Consider the following 16,966-nt stretch of genomic DNA (forward strand, 5'->3'; position numbering starts at 1 on the left):
GGGTCGTTGGGCCAAGTGCGCGAGGCGGAAGTGACACCACAGTCCGTTATGCCTCACAACTTTCCTGGCGCCTTATAGTAGCGTACAACCCTGCGACGCGTAGACGAACTAGGACAGCGAGGCCTAGCGTTCGGTTTTCAGGGGCGTGGTGGCCCAGTTGGCTCATTGGTCCGACCATAGAGCTTTCAGACCTCCAGGATTCCTAGAGAGCTCCCGGAAGTGGCTTGGGGCAAGATGCATGTTGGCCGGCGGTGTTCCTCCTCACGTCTAGAAGTTAGGGGCTGGAGGGTCCTGCGCCGGCTGCTGCTTTCGCGCCTCTCTTCTTGCAGCCGTTCCTGTGGGTCTGTCCACCGTTTGTAGCATCCATTCCCCAGCGCGGGCCGCCCCTGGAATTCACGGTGAGTACAGTCCGGCCTTGGACCGTAGGAAACAGGAACGCTTTGTGGCCAGACCAGGCCGCTGCTGAGGACAAGCCTGAGGGGTCTGGAGAGGGGCCCTGAGCCGAGATCTGCGCCCCGGCGTGATTCGGTCCGTTAAGGGTCACTTTGGTTGCCAGCGCAGGCCGAGTCCGCGTGCCCAAACTTTTTGCTAAGGAACCTTCAGTGAAGATACGCTTTCTTCATCGCTAATCGTTTGTGGTGTTATTTGCAGTCAGTCTTATTTGTCTTAAAATAGAAAACTGTCCCTTTGTTATCTTTTATTGACCACTGTCCACTATGTGAATTGTTTTTATTTAACAATTTTGCATTTCCGTCACAATTGTCATTAAAATATATATACATATAAACTCCCAGTTGTCCTTGGAAACCTGTTTTTCCTGCCTAGTTTGTTTTGCTCTCTGTAGTGTATTCAGAAAATGATAAGTGTGTTGACTGGATAATATACAACGAAGCAGTTTTGACGACTTCGCGGTAATATAAAATTCAGCCTTATTCAGAACACTTTGTTTATTAAAGCTAGTTGAAGCAGATGCCTGAAAACTTTAGGAGGGGCCCCATTTCCGATATTCAGGTGACTCATGAATAATTTTTGTCACTACCACCTCTAAAAAATACATATTTCTGTTGTTTGATTAGTTCAGTTAAGTATATTTATGCAGTAATCATAGTTTTAGCAAATGCATACATATTTTGAATTCTGCCGTAGTTAAGTGTAAAATGTGGATGTTAAAATATTCAACTGACACAACTTGAGATACCTATAAAACACAGTGTTTGCTTCACCTTGATTTTTAAAGCCTGGAAAATACCTTTGCTTGGTTTTATTTTCAGCTCCCAAACATCCCAAATTAGACTTAAATTAGTCTAAAGGAAGAAAGCATTCTTTCTTCATCTATTAAAAAGGTAATGGTGTTAAAACGTGTCTTCAGTAGTTCACAAGATTATTGCATTAAAGATGAGAAGCTTTAAAGATTTTTTTAATTTCCTAAATCAATAAAATTGGTGAAGTATTCTTAAAAGTGGATGTAAGAAGCAGTCTTTATCCACACGGTGCTTACCAACTTACATACAGGAGTATATACACAAAACTGAGAGGAAGGTGTTATATTTATAATGGACTAATTTCGTAGTACCTATCTTTGTACTTGGTTATAGGCTGTAACGTTCAAAAACTGTCTGATTGAAGAGGGACGAGACCAAAACAGGAAAATTAGCTACTAAAAAGAATAATCAAATGGATAATGGACAAGATTTGTTGGTTGATGTGGTTTGAAATATGAACAAACCTAATAGTTAGATGACTCCCATCAGTTTCACTGTTGAGATTTTTTAAAATATCGTTTAGTATTATACTACTATTTTAAAATCAACAATGTAAAGTTCTTGAATGATGCACACTTAACATTGAAACTTTTTATAGCTAAATATTGATGAGTATTGATTATAAGGTGGAAGATGGCCAGTAGTTCAGTAATTAAAGATGAACCTTGACTTTAGGAAATTCGTAAGAAAACATGGTAAAACTATAACTATGCATTCAAAACAATTAGAGCTTAGAATTCATGTCCCATAGTAATGAATTTATTAACTTTTTATTTACTTTTTAAATGACTTATTTTAAAAACCATGGATGTTGGTCCTGTGTGTTCAAAACAAAAGTGTCTGTCTTTACCGTTTATCTCATACCCTCCACAAAATCTCAGCCTTTTGCTGAGACTGGGAGATTTCACTCTTTCCTCAAATCTCTGTACCAGGAAATTCCCCCACTTCTCTGTAAAGTTATTATCTATGAATTAAACCCTTTGTTGTTAATCACCATATTTAATCTTATCTCTTACTCCTTGGTTTCTCCATCTGTAGTTTCCTCACCAAACTGTTGTTACCAGTCTGTCTTGATTTTAAAGATAATTTTTCAAATTCTCTTCCTTTTCTGTCCACACTCTGTAAGTAGGGATTCTTAACCTTCCTGGAGTTCTTTGGAGGATGTTTGATGTATGAACACTGAAAATGTAAACTTTTGTGTGTATGGGCTTTTTTATGGAAAAAAGTGCTGTGTTTCATTAGTTTGAGCGGCTTTGAGCCAACCCTACCCTACTCTCTTGGCCTCAGATTCCTGAAAGATAGAGACACTGACTTGAAGACTCATGTCAGTAACAATATGTAATCTGATTTCTAAGTGCCAGTCTCTTCTTTCCCTTGGTGGACTACAGATCTGTGATTTTATCTTGATATTACCATTTCTTGCCGATTGCTTTTGGATATGCCTCCTTTAGTTATGCTATTCTCTATTCTCTACAATGCTGCCTTCAGTTACATTTTCTGCAGGCCCTTGTCCACGATGTTGCCATTGTGATCTTTCTGGCCTACAAATATGTAATAAGTTACAAAGAGATACAAAGAAAAAGATCACTGTCACAAAAACCATGACCATGGGCAGATATGTGCAGTACATACTCTATGCTCTGCCAAGTCACTTCAGTCGTGTCCTACTCTGTGCCACCCCATAGACATCAGCCCACCAGGCTCCCCGTCCCTGAAATTCTCCAGGCGAGAACACTGGAGTGGGTTGCCATTTCCTTCTCCAATGCATGAAAGTGAAAAGTGAATGAAAGTGAAGTCGCTCAGTCGTGTCCAACTGTTAGCGACCCCATGGACTGCAGCCTACCAGGCTCCTCCGTCCATGGGATTTTCCAGACAAGAGTACTGGAGTGGGGTGCCATTACCTTCTCCAGCATACTTTATACAATGTGATAAATCCTGTGCCTAGACCTTGCAAAAAATAACTTGGCAAAAATGAGCACCTTAATCTTCCAGGGTGGGGGATGTTGGCAGCTGAGGAATGGGGGCAACAGGGAAGACCTGATTTAAAAGGTCTGAGACCTTTAAGTTAGAGTTCAGTGATTTCTGCAACACTAGGGTTTAACAGCCATAACACTGACACTTTTAACTAGATCATTCTTTCTATGGAGAATTATGTTATGCATTGTAGGATGTTTAATCACATCTCTGGCCTCTACCTACTAGCTACTAGTAGCATCCCTTCCCAAATGTTTCCAGACATTGCTAAATATCTGGGATATGGGAGGAATTGAGACCCACTGAGCTCTACAGCAGAATGGAGATAGGAGAAAGCCACATTTGGAGAGGCTGTATGAAGGAGAAAGAAAAGAAAGTGCAAGTGAAGTAGCTCAGTCATATCCGACTGTTTGCGACTCCATGGACTGTAGCCTACCAGGCTCCTCTGTCCATGGATTTTCCAGGCAAGAGTCCTGGAATGGGTTGCCAATTCCTTCTCCAGGGGATCTTCCCGACCCAGGGATCAAACCCGGGTATCCCGCATTGTAGGCAGATTCTTTTACCCTCTGAGCCACCTGGGAAGCCCTGTAAAGGAAAGTTTATAGCAGATAAAGCAAGACAGTTTTACGTATCATAAAGGGCCTTGCATTCCGTGCTGAAGAGTTAAGTTCCTTATTGAAAGATGGCGTGCTGCGATTCATGGGGTCGCAAAGAGTTGGACACGACAGAGCGACTGATCTGAGGTAAGGAGGTGAGTTGTATTACGTATGTGTTAAAACAGTCTCTCTAGCAGTGTATTTAGTTTGATAGGGCTGCCATAACGTACCACAAACTGGATGGCTTCCACAGAAATTTATTCTCCCATAGTTATGATGGCCAAAAGTCCAAGGTCAATGTGATAGCAAGCTCATACTCCCCTAACTTCTGATTGTTACTGACAGTCCTTGGCATTCCTTGACTTGAAACTGCATAACTTCATCTCTGCCTCCCTAGTTACATGACTGTCTTCTGTCTTCACATGGCCTTCTCTTTGTATGTGTCAATCTCCATTTCTCTTCTCTTATTATAAATATACTAGTCATATTGGCTTAAAGGCCTACCCTATTCCAATATATAAAAGTGTCTGCCTACAATGCTGGAGACCCGGGTTTGATCCCTGGGTCGGGAAAATCCCCTGGAGAAAGAAATGGCAACCCACTCCAGTATTCTTGCCTTGAAAATCCCATGGATGGAAGAGCCTGGTAGGCTACAGTCCATGGGGTTGCAAAGAGTCACTTTCACTCCAATATAACCTCATCTTAATTTGATTAAAACTGCAAAGACTCTATTTCCAAATAAGGTCACATTCACAAGTACCAAGGGTTAGTACCTCAACATATTTTTTTTTGCAGGGACACAATTCAACCCACAATAAGCAGCTTTATGGAACATGAAGAAAAGCATAACCAAGGGCAGAGAGATCACTTACCACTACTACTGCAGGCAAGAGTGATGCCAGATACCAAAGGTGAAAGCCGTAGGCGTATATCCCACAAAGAAACAGGCCCCTGTAATTGAAGAAGTCTAAAGACTCGGGCCTTATATGTAAAACTTAGCTGCTCAACAAATACAATACAGTCTGTGTTGAGTGTTATAAATAATAGCTCTCTAATCTTCTTCTATCAATAAGATAAAAGATAAGGATCTCTACTCATAGGAAATATAGAATTAAGTTAGAAAGTCAAAACTCCTTTGCGACTAATAATACACAATTATGGCAAAAATAACATTGATGTGATACTTGTGTAACAGATATGTAGACTAAGAGGGAAATCACTTCCAATTGGAATCATTAAGAAAGGATTTTAAAGAAGAAAGCATTTTATCCAGTCCTTTGAGAACAGGTAGTTTGAGTATTAATGAAAGAAATTAGAAAACTTAAATAAATAGACATACCATGTTTATGAGATGGGAAACAATACTGTTTAGATGTTACTTGTCTCTCAACTGAACTATAGAATCAACACAAATCCTATTCCAGGAGTTTTGTGTGTGTGTGTGTTTTTTTTAGAGGACAGTTATAAAATTTATATCAAAAGGCAACAGAACTAGAAAAACTAAAATAATTCTGAAAATGAACAACAAAGTTACAGGACTCTTAGTAGTTTATTTCAAGATTTAAAAAGCCACAACTGCCAAGACAGTTCGTATTGGCGAAAGGAATAACATATACATCAGTGGAACAAAATAGAGATCCCAGAAGGAGATCCACACACACAGTCCATTGATTTTTGACAAAGATACAAAGACAATTCAATATGTAGAGTTTAATCTTTTCTGCAAATAGTGCTGCAACAATTTGATATCTGTATGAAGCTCCATCCATACTTCAAACTCTGAACAAAAACTAACTTAAAAGTGATGATAAACCTAAAAGTAAAAATTTAAACTATAATCTTTGAGTCCTTGGATTAAGCAAAAGCTTCTTAGACATGGCAACTATAGTACAATCTCTCAAAGTTGACAAATTAAATTTCAAAAAATTTTGAATTTCTGTTCTTAAAAAGTCACTGTTAAAAGAATGGAAAGGAGGAGATATTTGCAAGTCATATTTCGTAAAGGACTTATATCCAAAATATGTAAAGAATTCTCAACCGTCAATTATTTTAAAAAATCGAATTCTAAATATAGGAAAACGTCAAAGAAGATGCAGTTGTCTCTTGGTATCCATGGGGGATTGGGTCCAGGACCCTCTTGGATACTAAAATTTGTTGATGCTCAAGTCTTATGTAAAATATAATAGTCTTTGCATATAACCTACACACATCCTCCTGTATACTTTAAATCATCTCTAGATTACTTATAATCCCTAATAAAATACAAATGCTTTGTAAATAATTGGTGATATGTGGCAAATTAATGTTTTGCCTTTGGAACTTTCTGGAACTTTTTCCCCCCAAATATCTTTGATCCATGATTGACTGAATCCAGGGATATGGAACCCATGGATTTGAAGGACCAATTATATGAATGGCAAATAAGCACAGGAAAGGATGCTCAGCATTATTAGTCAGTAGAGAAATGCAAATTAAAACCTTATGAAATATCACTGTCTTTTAGAATACCAAAATCTATGTGTATGTGTATATCTATATGTGTATGTGTGTGTTTCAAATGCTGGTCAGAATGTAGAATAATTGCAGTTCTCACATATTGCTAGTGGAATGCAAAGTATTATAGCCACTTTGGGAAACAGTCTGGCAGTCTCATAAAGTTATCCATGTACTTACCTTATGACCCAGCTTTTTTTTTTTTTCTGGATATTTACCCAGGAGAAATGTTCACACAAAAATTCATATGCAGATACTTATAGTGGCCTCATTGGTAATCATCAAAAACTGGAAGCAGCTGAGATAGTCTAAACCAGAGAATGGATAAACATTTATCCATATAAGGAATAAGAGGGCTTGCTAGGTGGCATTGGTGGTAAAGAACCCACCTGCCAATGCAGGAGACATAAGAGACACAGGTTCTGTCCCTGGGTTGGGAAGATCCCCCAGAGGAGGGCACGGCAATCCACTCCAGTATTCTTGCCTGGAGAATCCCATGGGCAGAGGAGCTTGACGGGGTATGGTCCTTGGGGTTGCAAAGAGTCAGACACGACTGAAGCAAATCATCATAGGAAGTCCACTGGTGAATGCTTGCCGTGCCGTGCTATAAAAGGAGTAAACTGATACATATACTAACGTTGATGACTCAAGTACAATGTGCTAGAAGACATGCCAGACTCAAAAGGCTACATACTGTATGATTTTATTTCTAAAACATTCTGTGTCATTAGTTTGTGGGACTAGATTTGGGGGTTGCAAGTGTTGATAGGGCATCCAGTTTCCTTAAAGGTGCAGGACCTGTGCCCTAGAGAAGACTTTACAGAAGTTGAAATAAAGTCCATAGTAGAAGTTAGTTTGGAGACGAGGGGGTTGGGAGTGGGGTCGGGGCGTGGAGCACGTGTGGGATAAGGAATGTTAAGTGGAGAAGAGAAAAGTGTTAGGACCTTTCTTGACAATACCTTTAGCTGTATTATGTGGAAATTAGTCTCTTGTTGAGAGTGAGGGGCAGATTAAGAGCTGCAGTGTGTCAAAACGGTATAGCTGGTATAGCAAATGCTGAAAGGAATCAAATCAGCAGCACTGAGTGTCAGATGAGATTAAATATGGAATTTCAATTAGACCCAGTCTACATGGTTTCCTGACTTTGTTTAGCCATGTTCCACATCCCCAGGAGAGAAAGCAGAAGGAATTCCCAGATGGAATTGGCATGGCAGAAGGCTAAGAAGGCAAGGAGTTATTTCTGGAGAGGATCACTTAAATGACATCCATGTCATGGTAGGGAACTTGTTAAGATATCTCAGTAAATTATTGTGACCTTTGGCTTGCCTTTACACTATCTGTCATTTTCTGTCCCCAAAGAAGTACCCTTAAAGAAGAGGCCCTCAGAAGGTTCTTCTCTTAAGAAGATAAAGAAACGTAGTAGAAACGAGTCTCCTGAGCTTTTCTGGCCCTAAATGGCAGCAGAATCAAGAAAATCTTTAGCCCCATCCCCACCAGACCAGGTTCCTGAAGAGGACCTTGTAATTGTCAAGGTAGAGGAAGATCATGGTTGGGACCAGGAATCAAGTCTACATGAAAATAACCCTCCTGGCCAAGAGCTGTTCCGCCTACGCTTCAGGAAGTTATGCTACCAAGAGACACTAGGACCCCGAGAAGCTCTGATCCAACTCCGCGCACTTTGCCATCAGTGGCTGAGGCCAGATTTGAACACCAAGGAGCAGATCCTGGAGCTGCTGGTGCTGGAGCAGTTCTTGACCATCCTGCCTGAGGAGCTCCAGACTCTGGTGAAGGAACATCAGCTAGAGAATGGAGAGGAAGTGGTGACCCTACTGGAGGATTTGGAAAGGCAAATTGATATATTGGGACGGCCGGTACGTAGAAGGAGGTGGGCATGCTGTGACTGTGAGAGTCCAAGGAGCTGGGTGGAGGGACATTGATATAAAGTGGGAGAATAAATGCTGAGCATGAGTTTTGTTATAGGAGAATGAAAATTGTTATAGTGTGGCATGGCTTCTATCTATAGAGTTCTTTTTATGCTTGTAAAGAATATAAATCCATTTTTTTTAAATCCTCATAACGTTCCTGCAGTTGTATTATTATTCTGTTTGCCAGATGGGAAACTGATGCATAGAGAACTTATTTTCCAGGGGCAACCAAATAACTAAAGATAGATCTGAGGCCAGAACTCACATTTCCTAGTTTCCAATTAAAAATTTTTTCCGCTGAAGAGTACTGCTTTAGGTTGCTGTTTATCATTCTTCCCCTTTCTTGAGAGTACAAAGTGTCAGCATTTTGTGCATCAAGGAGGGCATTAGCAGAAATCTTTTTCTTCAGTGCTAAGCATAAATGATGCCTTTCTGTGCCAGTCAGCATGTTTGTGTTCCTTACTGCCCCTTGGAAGTAATTAAGATTCTGCTTTTTCCTTCCCCCATATGTATTCCTTTAGATGTGCTTTTTCTTACATTGTTCACTTCCTTTCTCAGAGGGATTCCTTGTAATGCAACTGTCTTGTCTCCAGGTCCCAGCTCGTGCACATGGACATAGGGTACTCTGGGAGGAGGTGATGCATTCAGAATCTGCACCAGAGCCTCCAGATACTCAGCTCCAACCTGTGGCAACTCAGCACAAATCTGCAGTGCTCCAAGGGCCACATGATAGAGGTGAGGAACCAGATTTCACTGCTGAGGAGTGAGAAAGTGAAAAGGAAGAAAGTACATTCAGGATACCTGTCTAGTTCCTTGAACCAAGAACTAGAATCTGCTGTTCACAGACTGGTCATAAGATCTGATTTAAATTTCATCTATGCTTCAAATACAGACTGTCAGTCCCAGTGGTAAATTCAAGAACAAATGAAAGAATTTGGGGATTTTATAGCTTCATATGTTTCTGTTACCACAGTGTATTTACTGCATAGGCATAGGCATTTTTAGATTTTGTTGGTATCACGTGCCATTTTATTTGTATTTCAATATGTATTTTCTTAAACAAGAGCATTTTCATAGATACCTCAATGAATTGATCACAGTTAGAAAATATTCATATTTTGCCAGCTGTCCCAAAGTTTTTCCAGAGTCTGGTCCAGGATCATACTTTGCAATTAGTTGTCCTGTCTCTTTACTCTCCATTTACTTGGAATAGTTCCTCAGCCTTTCTTTGCCTTCCATAATCTTGAATTTGTGAAGAGTACAAGTCAGTTATTTTGTAGAATGACAACAATTTGAGTTTGTGTGATGTTTTCTCATATTTAGATTCAAATTGTGTCCATCTGGCAGGAACACCTCACAAGTGATTTTGTATCCTTCTCAGGAATATGACAGGAATTTGTCTATTGTTGGTAGTGTTTTTTTCAATGACTTACTTAAGGTTGTTCTTGCTAGGCTTTTGTTACTGTTTGTCCCTTTGTAATTAATAAGTAATTTCTGGGGATATACTCTTGAGTACAGACTATCAGTAAATACCCTGGTCTTCATCAAACTTTTGTTGCTGAAACACTAGTTTTATTATTTGTTGATGCTCCTTCATTGAATCAATTATTGCTAAAGTGATTATTTTCTATTATTTTCTACCATTGTTGTTCAGTCGCTAAGTCATGTCCAGCTCTTTGTGACCCCATAGATTTCAGCATGCCAGGCTTCGCTGTCCTTCAGTGTCTCCTGGAGTTTGCTCAAATTCATCTCCATTGAGTCAGTGATGCCATCTAACCCTCTCATCCTCTATTGCTCCTTCTCCTCCTTTTGCCTTCAATCTTTCCCAGCATCAGGGTCTTTTCTAGTGAGTTGGCTCTTCACATCAGGTGACCAAAGTATTGGAGTTTCAGCTTCAGCATTAGTCCTTCCAGTGAATGTTCAGGGTTGATTTCCTTTAGAATTCACTGGTTTGATCTTCATGCAGTCCAGGGGACTTTTCAAGAGTCTTCTCCAGCACCATAGTTTGAAATCATCAATTCTTTGGCACTCAGCCTTCTTTATGGTCCAACTCTCACATCCATACATGACTACTGGAAAAACCACGGCTTTGACTAGACAGACCATTGTCAGTAAAGTGGTCTTTGCTTTTTAATATGTTGTTCAGGTTTGTCATAGCTTTCCTTCCAAGGAGCAAACGTCTTTTAATTTCATGGCTGCAATCACCATCTACAGTGATTTTTGGAGCCCAAGAAAAGAAAATCTGTCACTGCTTCTACTTTTGTCCCTTCCATTTGCCATGAAGGATGCCATGATCTTAGTTTTTTGAGTGTTGAGTTTCAAGCCAGCTTTTTCACTCTCCTCTCACTCTCATCAAGAGGCTTTTTAGTTCCTCTTCACTTTCTGCCATAAGGGTGGTGTTGTCTACATATCTGAGGTTGTTGATATTTCTCCCAGCAATCCTGATTCCCACTTGTGATTCATCCAGCCTGGCATTTCACATGATGTGCTCTGCATATAAGTTAAATAAACTGTGACAATATACAGCCTTGTTATACTCCTTTCCCAATTTTGAACCAGTCAGGTGTTCCATGTGAGATTGTTACTGTTGCTTCTTGACCCATATACAGGTTTCTGAGAAGACAGGTAAGATAGTCTGATATTCCCATGTCTTTAAGAATTTTCCACAGTTTGCTGGATACACACAGTCCAAGGCTTTCGCATAGTCAAGGAAGCAGAAATAGGTGTTTTTCTGGAATTTCTGTGCTTTCTGTATGATCCAGTGAATGTTGGCAATTTGATCTCTGGTTCCTCTGCCTTTTCTAAATCCGACTTGTATATCTGTAAGTTCTCGGTTCACATACTGCTGAAGCCTAGTTTGAAGGATTTTGAGCGTTACCTTACTAGCATGCGAAATAAGCACAATTGTCCAGTAATTTGAACATTCTCTGGCATTGCTCTTCTTTGGGATTGGAATGAAAACTGACCTTTTCCAATCCTGTGGCCGCTGCTGAGTTTTCCAAGTTTTCTGACATACTGAGTGTAACACTTTAACAGTATCATCTTATAGGATTTTAAATAGCTCAGCTAGAATTTCATCACCTCCACTAGCTTTGTTTGTAGTAATGCTACCTAAGGCCCACTTGACTTCACACTCCAGGTTGTCAGGTCTAGGTAAATGACCGCACAACCATGGTTATCTGGGTCATTAAGATCTTTTTTGTATAGTTCTTCTGTGCATTTTTCCTTTCTCTTAATCTCCTCTACCTCTATTAGTTTCTGTCCTTTATTATGTCCATCCTTGCATGAAATGTTCCCTTGATATCTCCAGTTTTCTTAAAGAAATCTCTAGTCTCCCATTCTGTTGTTTCCTCTACTTCTTTGCATTGTTCATCGAAGAAGGCCTTCTTACCTCTCCTTGGTATTCTCTGGAACTCTGCATTTTGTTGGGTATATCTTTCCCTTTCTCCCTTGCTTTTCACTTCTGTTTTTTTCTCAGCTATTTGTAAAGCCTCCTCAGACAACCATTTTGCCTTCTTGGATTTCTTTTTCTTTCGGATGGTTTTGGTCATTACCTCCTGTACAATGTTTTTACATTTATTTGTTTATTGTAATGGAGAGTGTTCTCTTCTTCCCCCATTTTATTTTATTTTTTTATTTATCAATATGTACTCATAAATTCATTTTTTTTTCTTTCTGTTATTTTCTTTATTTTGATGCTTAAATTGTCTCAGAGTTGGCCACGGGAGGCCTCTTCCATCTGACTCCTGCGTCCTGTTGAGTTTTCTCCATCATTTTTGTGAATTTTCTTACTTTTTTATAGAACAAGATGTTCTAGTCTCATATCATACTTGCACTGTGTTTCTTATTTTTTTATCTATGTGGTTTCATAGTTTAAATTACTAGATTTTTAATGTTTCTAAAACAATTCTAATACCTGTTGTGCAAGACACAGTAGTCCATTTTGATTTTTTTATTACCCTGTCTAATATATATAGGAAGCAGATACTGGCAGTCATAGTAGACATTTCAAAAAAGTGATAGAGTTAGTAGAGATAAATTGGTTCCCATATTCAGTTTGACAAAAGATTAGGACCTAAAGAAATACTGTATACAAGCACAAGAATGGACTACAGCTTTGATGGTAAAGAAGAAATTGTAAAGCAATTCCAGTTAGGAAACCAGTAAACATTCTATTTTTGACACGTTAGCTTCAAGCTGAGTGGACCATCAAAGTACAGGTGTTTTGTGGGCAACCATAGGTATGGACACATAGTCCAAGACTAACAGAATTTCATATGCAAAATCTCTGGCGTGCATATCTGTTGAAATATACAAAATTTTGGAATGTGTTAGTGCTTGTTCCTATAACCATAGGACAAGGCTGGTCTCATTCATAGCTCCTTTCTCCTCTCAGCCATATCAGTTTCACAGAGTCCTACCCCTTCCCAGAAAGGAAGTCCTCGAGACCAGGAGATGACAGCTACACTGCTTACAGCAGGGTTCCAGGTAAGTTGTGCTTCTTCTCACTGAAACCTCATAGCTCTACTCAGAGTGTTTCTGGCATCTACCCCATGTCTAGACTGTCTGTAGCAGTACTCACTTAAGAACTTGCTCCAATTCTAATGCATAGAGACAGATTGATCCTTGATTCTCCCCCCCCACCCCCAACCCCCAGTAAATCTGATGCATTTTCCTGCTCTTCCCAGCTAGCTTCGCAGATCCCTTTACATGGTACTTTCTCATGTCATGATCCTCTCCACCCCTGATGGGTCTCTCTGATACTCTGGGTTTAAGCTGTGGAAGAGTCCCAGTCCCCAAATGAACATCTTGTTTTGTTTCAGACTTTAGAGAAGATCGAAGACATGGCTGTGTCCCTAATTCGAGAGGAATGGCTTCTTGATTCATCCCAAAAGGATCTGAGTACAGATAACAGGCCAGAGAATTATAGAAACATGTTCTCCCTGGGTAAGGAGAGCTCTGGTTGTTATTGTTAAAGATCTTTTGTTTATGTGTACAGTAGCTTTGAGCTTTCTGAAAGACATAGTTGAGTTTAAACTCAGGATCCAACAGAGAGAGAAAATATTGAGACTTCTGGAGTTCTGAAAGGAAACTTTTGTGGCCACTATGGAAAATAGTATGGGGTTCATTAAAAAACTAAAAATAGAATTACCATATGATCTAGCAGTCCCACTCCTGGATGTATATCCAGAGAAGACAGATGCTTTAATTTAAAAAGAAATGCACCGCCATGTTCAGTGCAGCATTATTTACAATAGCCAAGACATAGAAGCAACCTAAGTGCCCATCAGCAGATGAATGAATAAAGGTGTGGAGGTTGGGTAGGTGGGGGTGTGTGTGTGTGTGTGTGTGTGTGTGTGTGTGTGTGTGTGTAATGGAATATTACTCAGCTGTAAAAAGAATGAAATAATACCATTTACAGCAACATGGATGGACTTAAGAGATCATCACACTAAGTGAAGTAAGTCAGAGAATCTAAAAATAGTGAAATCTAAAAAATAGTACAAATGAGCTTATTTACAAAACAGAAACAAACTTATGGTTACCAAGGAGGAAGGTGGGAGGAGGGATAAATTAGGAATATGGGATATATGGGTTTAAGATACACACTACCATATATAAAATAGATAAAAATATTCAGAAACTATATTCAGTATCTTATTTTTTTATATTCAGTATCTTATAATAGGCTATAATGAAAAAATTTTAAAAAGAGTATATATATATATATATATATATATATATACACACACACACACACACACACATATGTGTAACTTAATCACTTTACCATATACCCAAAGCAAACAATATTATGAATTTCCTGTACTTCAATAAAAAAAATAACCAGAAAAAATTAATTTTAAAAAATAAAGGGAAACGTTTTTACTCTCTAATCTAGGACTTATCTTACAGTTTGTAACTGAGTATTTGTCTCCTGTCCAAGTACTAACCAGGCCCAACCCTGCTTCTTCCAAGATCAGATGAGAGCGGGCACATTCAGGGTTGTATGGCCGTAGACTGGGTATTGGTCTCTTTGCCAGTTGGATACTGAAATCTTTTGGTGCTCTCTGCGTTCATGTAGATCTCTCATACTTAGACCCATTGTGCTCCTCCTTTTTAATGACTGGGGCTTTTTTCATTCCTACTCCACTCATTAGATCTTTTTATAGTTCCATATTCCTTCTCACTTCCCAATTTCTGCTGCTTCTCAGGGGATCCCTTCTCTACTTCAGTCCTCCTTCCAACAGCCCTATTTCTTGATGGCACTTATTCCCTAGTTGGTGTATGTGATACTTCAGTTTGTCCCTGCTCCTTTCTCCCCATATTAACGAAGGCATTTTGGAGACAGATGGAAGCTTTCCATTTACTCTTAACCTCCATGTGTATTTTTCTTTCCTCTTTTTCCTAACGTAAAGACTAGGAAGTGACATTCACTTGATGTTAATTACATTTTTATTCCAGGTGGTGAGACCAGGAATGAGAACAGAGAATTAACTTCAAAACAGGTAATATCTACTGGAATCCAGCCACATGGAGAGACAGCTACCAAATGCAACGGGGATGTTATCGGGGGTCTTAAGCCTGGAGAAGCCCGAGACCTTCTGGGCTCATTAGAGAGGCAGCGGGGAAATCCCACCCAAGAGAGACGACATAAATGTGATGAATGTGGGAAGAGCTTTGCTCAGAGTTCAGGCCTTGTTCGTCACTGGAGAATCCACACTGGGGAGAAACCTTATCAGTGTAATGTGTGTGGTAAAGCCTTCAGTTACAGGTCAGCCCTTCTTTCCCACCAGGATATCCACAACAAAGTAAAACGCTACCACTGTAAGGAGTGTGGTAAAGCCTTCAGTCAAAACACAGGCCTGATCTTGCACCAGAGAATCCATACTGGGGAGAAGCCATATCAGTGCAATCAGTGTGGGAAAGCTTTCAGTCAGAGTGCAGGCCTTATTCTGCACCAGAGAATCCACAGTGGGGAGAGACCCTATGAATGTAATGAGTGTGGGAAAGCTTTCAGTCATAGCTCACACCTCATTGGACATCAGAGAATCCACACTGGGGAGAAGCCCTATGAGTGTGATGAGTGTGGGAAAACTTTCAGGAGGAGCTCACATCTTATTGGCCATCAGAGAAGCCACACTGGGGAGAAACCCTACAAATGCAATGAGTGTGGGAGGGCCTTCAGTCAAAAGTCAGGCCTTATTGAACATCAGAGAATCCACACTGGAGAAAGACCCTATAAATGTAAAGAATGTGGGAAAGCTTTCAATGGGAACACTGGCCTCATTCAGCATCTGAGAATTCACACAGGGGAGAAACCCTATCAATGTAATGAGTGTGGGAAAGCCTTTATTCAGAGGTCAAGTCTCATTCGACATCAAAGAATCCACAGTGGAGAAAAATCTGACTCCACAGGAGTTTAGGGAAAAACTTCAGTCGTAGATTCGGCGTTAATTCAGCATTAGAGGAACCATGTGCTGGTGAGAGGTCTTTCACTGTAAAAAAAAAAAAAAAATGGCAGAAAGTTCAACATCATTACAACCTTATCTAGGGTCAGATTGATAGGGGTGACAAAGTTAGAATAGCTCTTCAGTAGTTTGGGTCCAGTGCCTTGATACAAATTAATTAGCTTGACTATCTTAGGAGGTGTCTGATAGAATGGAGCTCCTGATGGTCTGATCCTTTAGAAGCTTAAAATAGCATTAGAGAAAATTGCTTGTGTGGCTTGAGGCACTTAACTTTGTCTTTTTGGTGAGTAGCTGTAGGTTTGAGAGTAGCTACTCCTTCTAGTTCCTCTGCTTCTTCCGATCTCCTGTGATCCCTATCTCCCATTTATTCCCCTAAAGGTGCGTTTTGTGTTCCTCATCTGATCTAAGAAGCTGTTTTAGAGTTTGAAGCAGCCTCTGTATGAGACTTACACTTATATTTAACTTTCTGAGCTCCTTATTCTAGGGAAATTTTTATAAACACTTAATGTATTTATGCTTAAGTGTACGTTTTATTTTATTCTAATGCTCCTGCTAGTGGAAATCCATATTCCCATGCAAACTCAGAATGCTATATTTTTAACAGCACTCCAGCATTTTTCTTCATATATCACCTTCATTGACTCCCCTGAGTCACTGAGCATCCATACGTACCTTTCACCACCCCCAGCCCCAGTACCTGTGTCAGCAAAGGAAGTGGACGCATTAGTGATGGTTGTGGGGATGATGCAGAGAAAGAGGTGAGTGGAGACTCAACAGCAGCAGCTCGGCTGCTCTTGAGCTTGGATGGCTATACCTTTTGGTAATTTGACTCTCCTTTCCACCTTCCCACTGTACACTGTGGTACAAATAGGTATTTATACTATCTTCAATAAGGCATCACATGGGGAAAAAAGACAGAGGTGCTTGAAGAAGACATAAAAATCCTGCAAAGAGTGTACACTCATCTCTTTTGGTCCATCACAGTACTGTGGTCTCAGGTTCCTGTCAGTCTGCACAAACCCCCTGACTGGATGGTCTGCCACTCTTGCTTTACCTTGAACCCACCTCCTTAGATGGCCTCAGCACCTCACTCACTCTTTATCTGTTTCTTGCCATTAGCTTTACGTGTCTACAGTGTTCATCGGTTGAGTGCTTCACCTAACAATTCCTCTTCTGAATTCTGGTGCATTCCCTCTATAATCCGGCAAAGACACAATATTAAACTCATCATCACCAGGCACTAT

At 40.0% G+C, this 16,966-nt stretch overlaps 1 protein-coding gene across 1 annotated transcript in view; it reads left to right on the plus strand.

Moving 5' to 3' along the window:
* The first annotated feature begins 260 nt into the window (after window positions 1–260).
* The window catches only part of ZKSCAN8 (zinc finger with KRAB and SCAN domains 8), a 52,985-nt gene continuing 36,279 nt past the window's right edge, over window positions 261–16,966 (plus strand). The window contains exons 1-6 of the mRNA XM_052648166.1: window positions 261–398; window positions 7,688–8,196; window positions 8,844–8,985; window positions 12,647–12,738; window positions 13,074–13,197; window positions 14,716–15,645. Coding sequence (XP_052504126.1) covers window positions 7,780–8,196; window positions 8,844–8,985; window positions 12,647–12,738; window positions 13,074–13,197; window positions 14,716–15,645 — 1,705 coding nt within the window. The 5' untranslated portion in view covers window positions 261–398; window positions 7,688–7,779. The remainder of the gene's footprint in view (window positions 399–7,687; window positions 8,197–8,843; window positions 8,986–12,646; window positions 12,739–13,073; window positions 13,198–14,715; window positions 15,646–16,966) is intronic.

This window comes from Budorcas taxicolor, chromosome 11 (genome assembly GCF_023091745.1).
Source record: "Budorcas taxicolor isolate Tak-1 chromosome 11, Takin1.1, whole genome shotgun sequence".
Lineage (NCBI taxonomy): Eukaryota > Metazoa > Chordata > Mammalia > Artiodactyla > Bovidae > Budorcas > Budorcas taxicolor.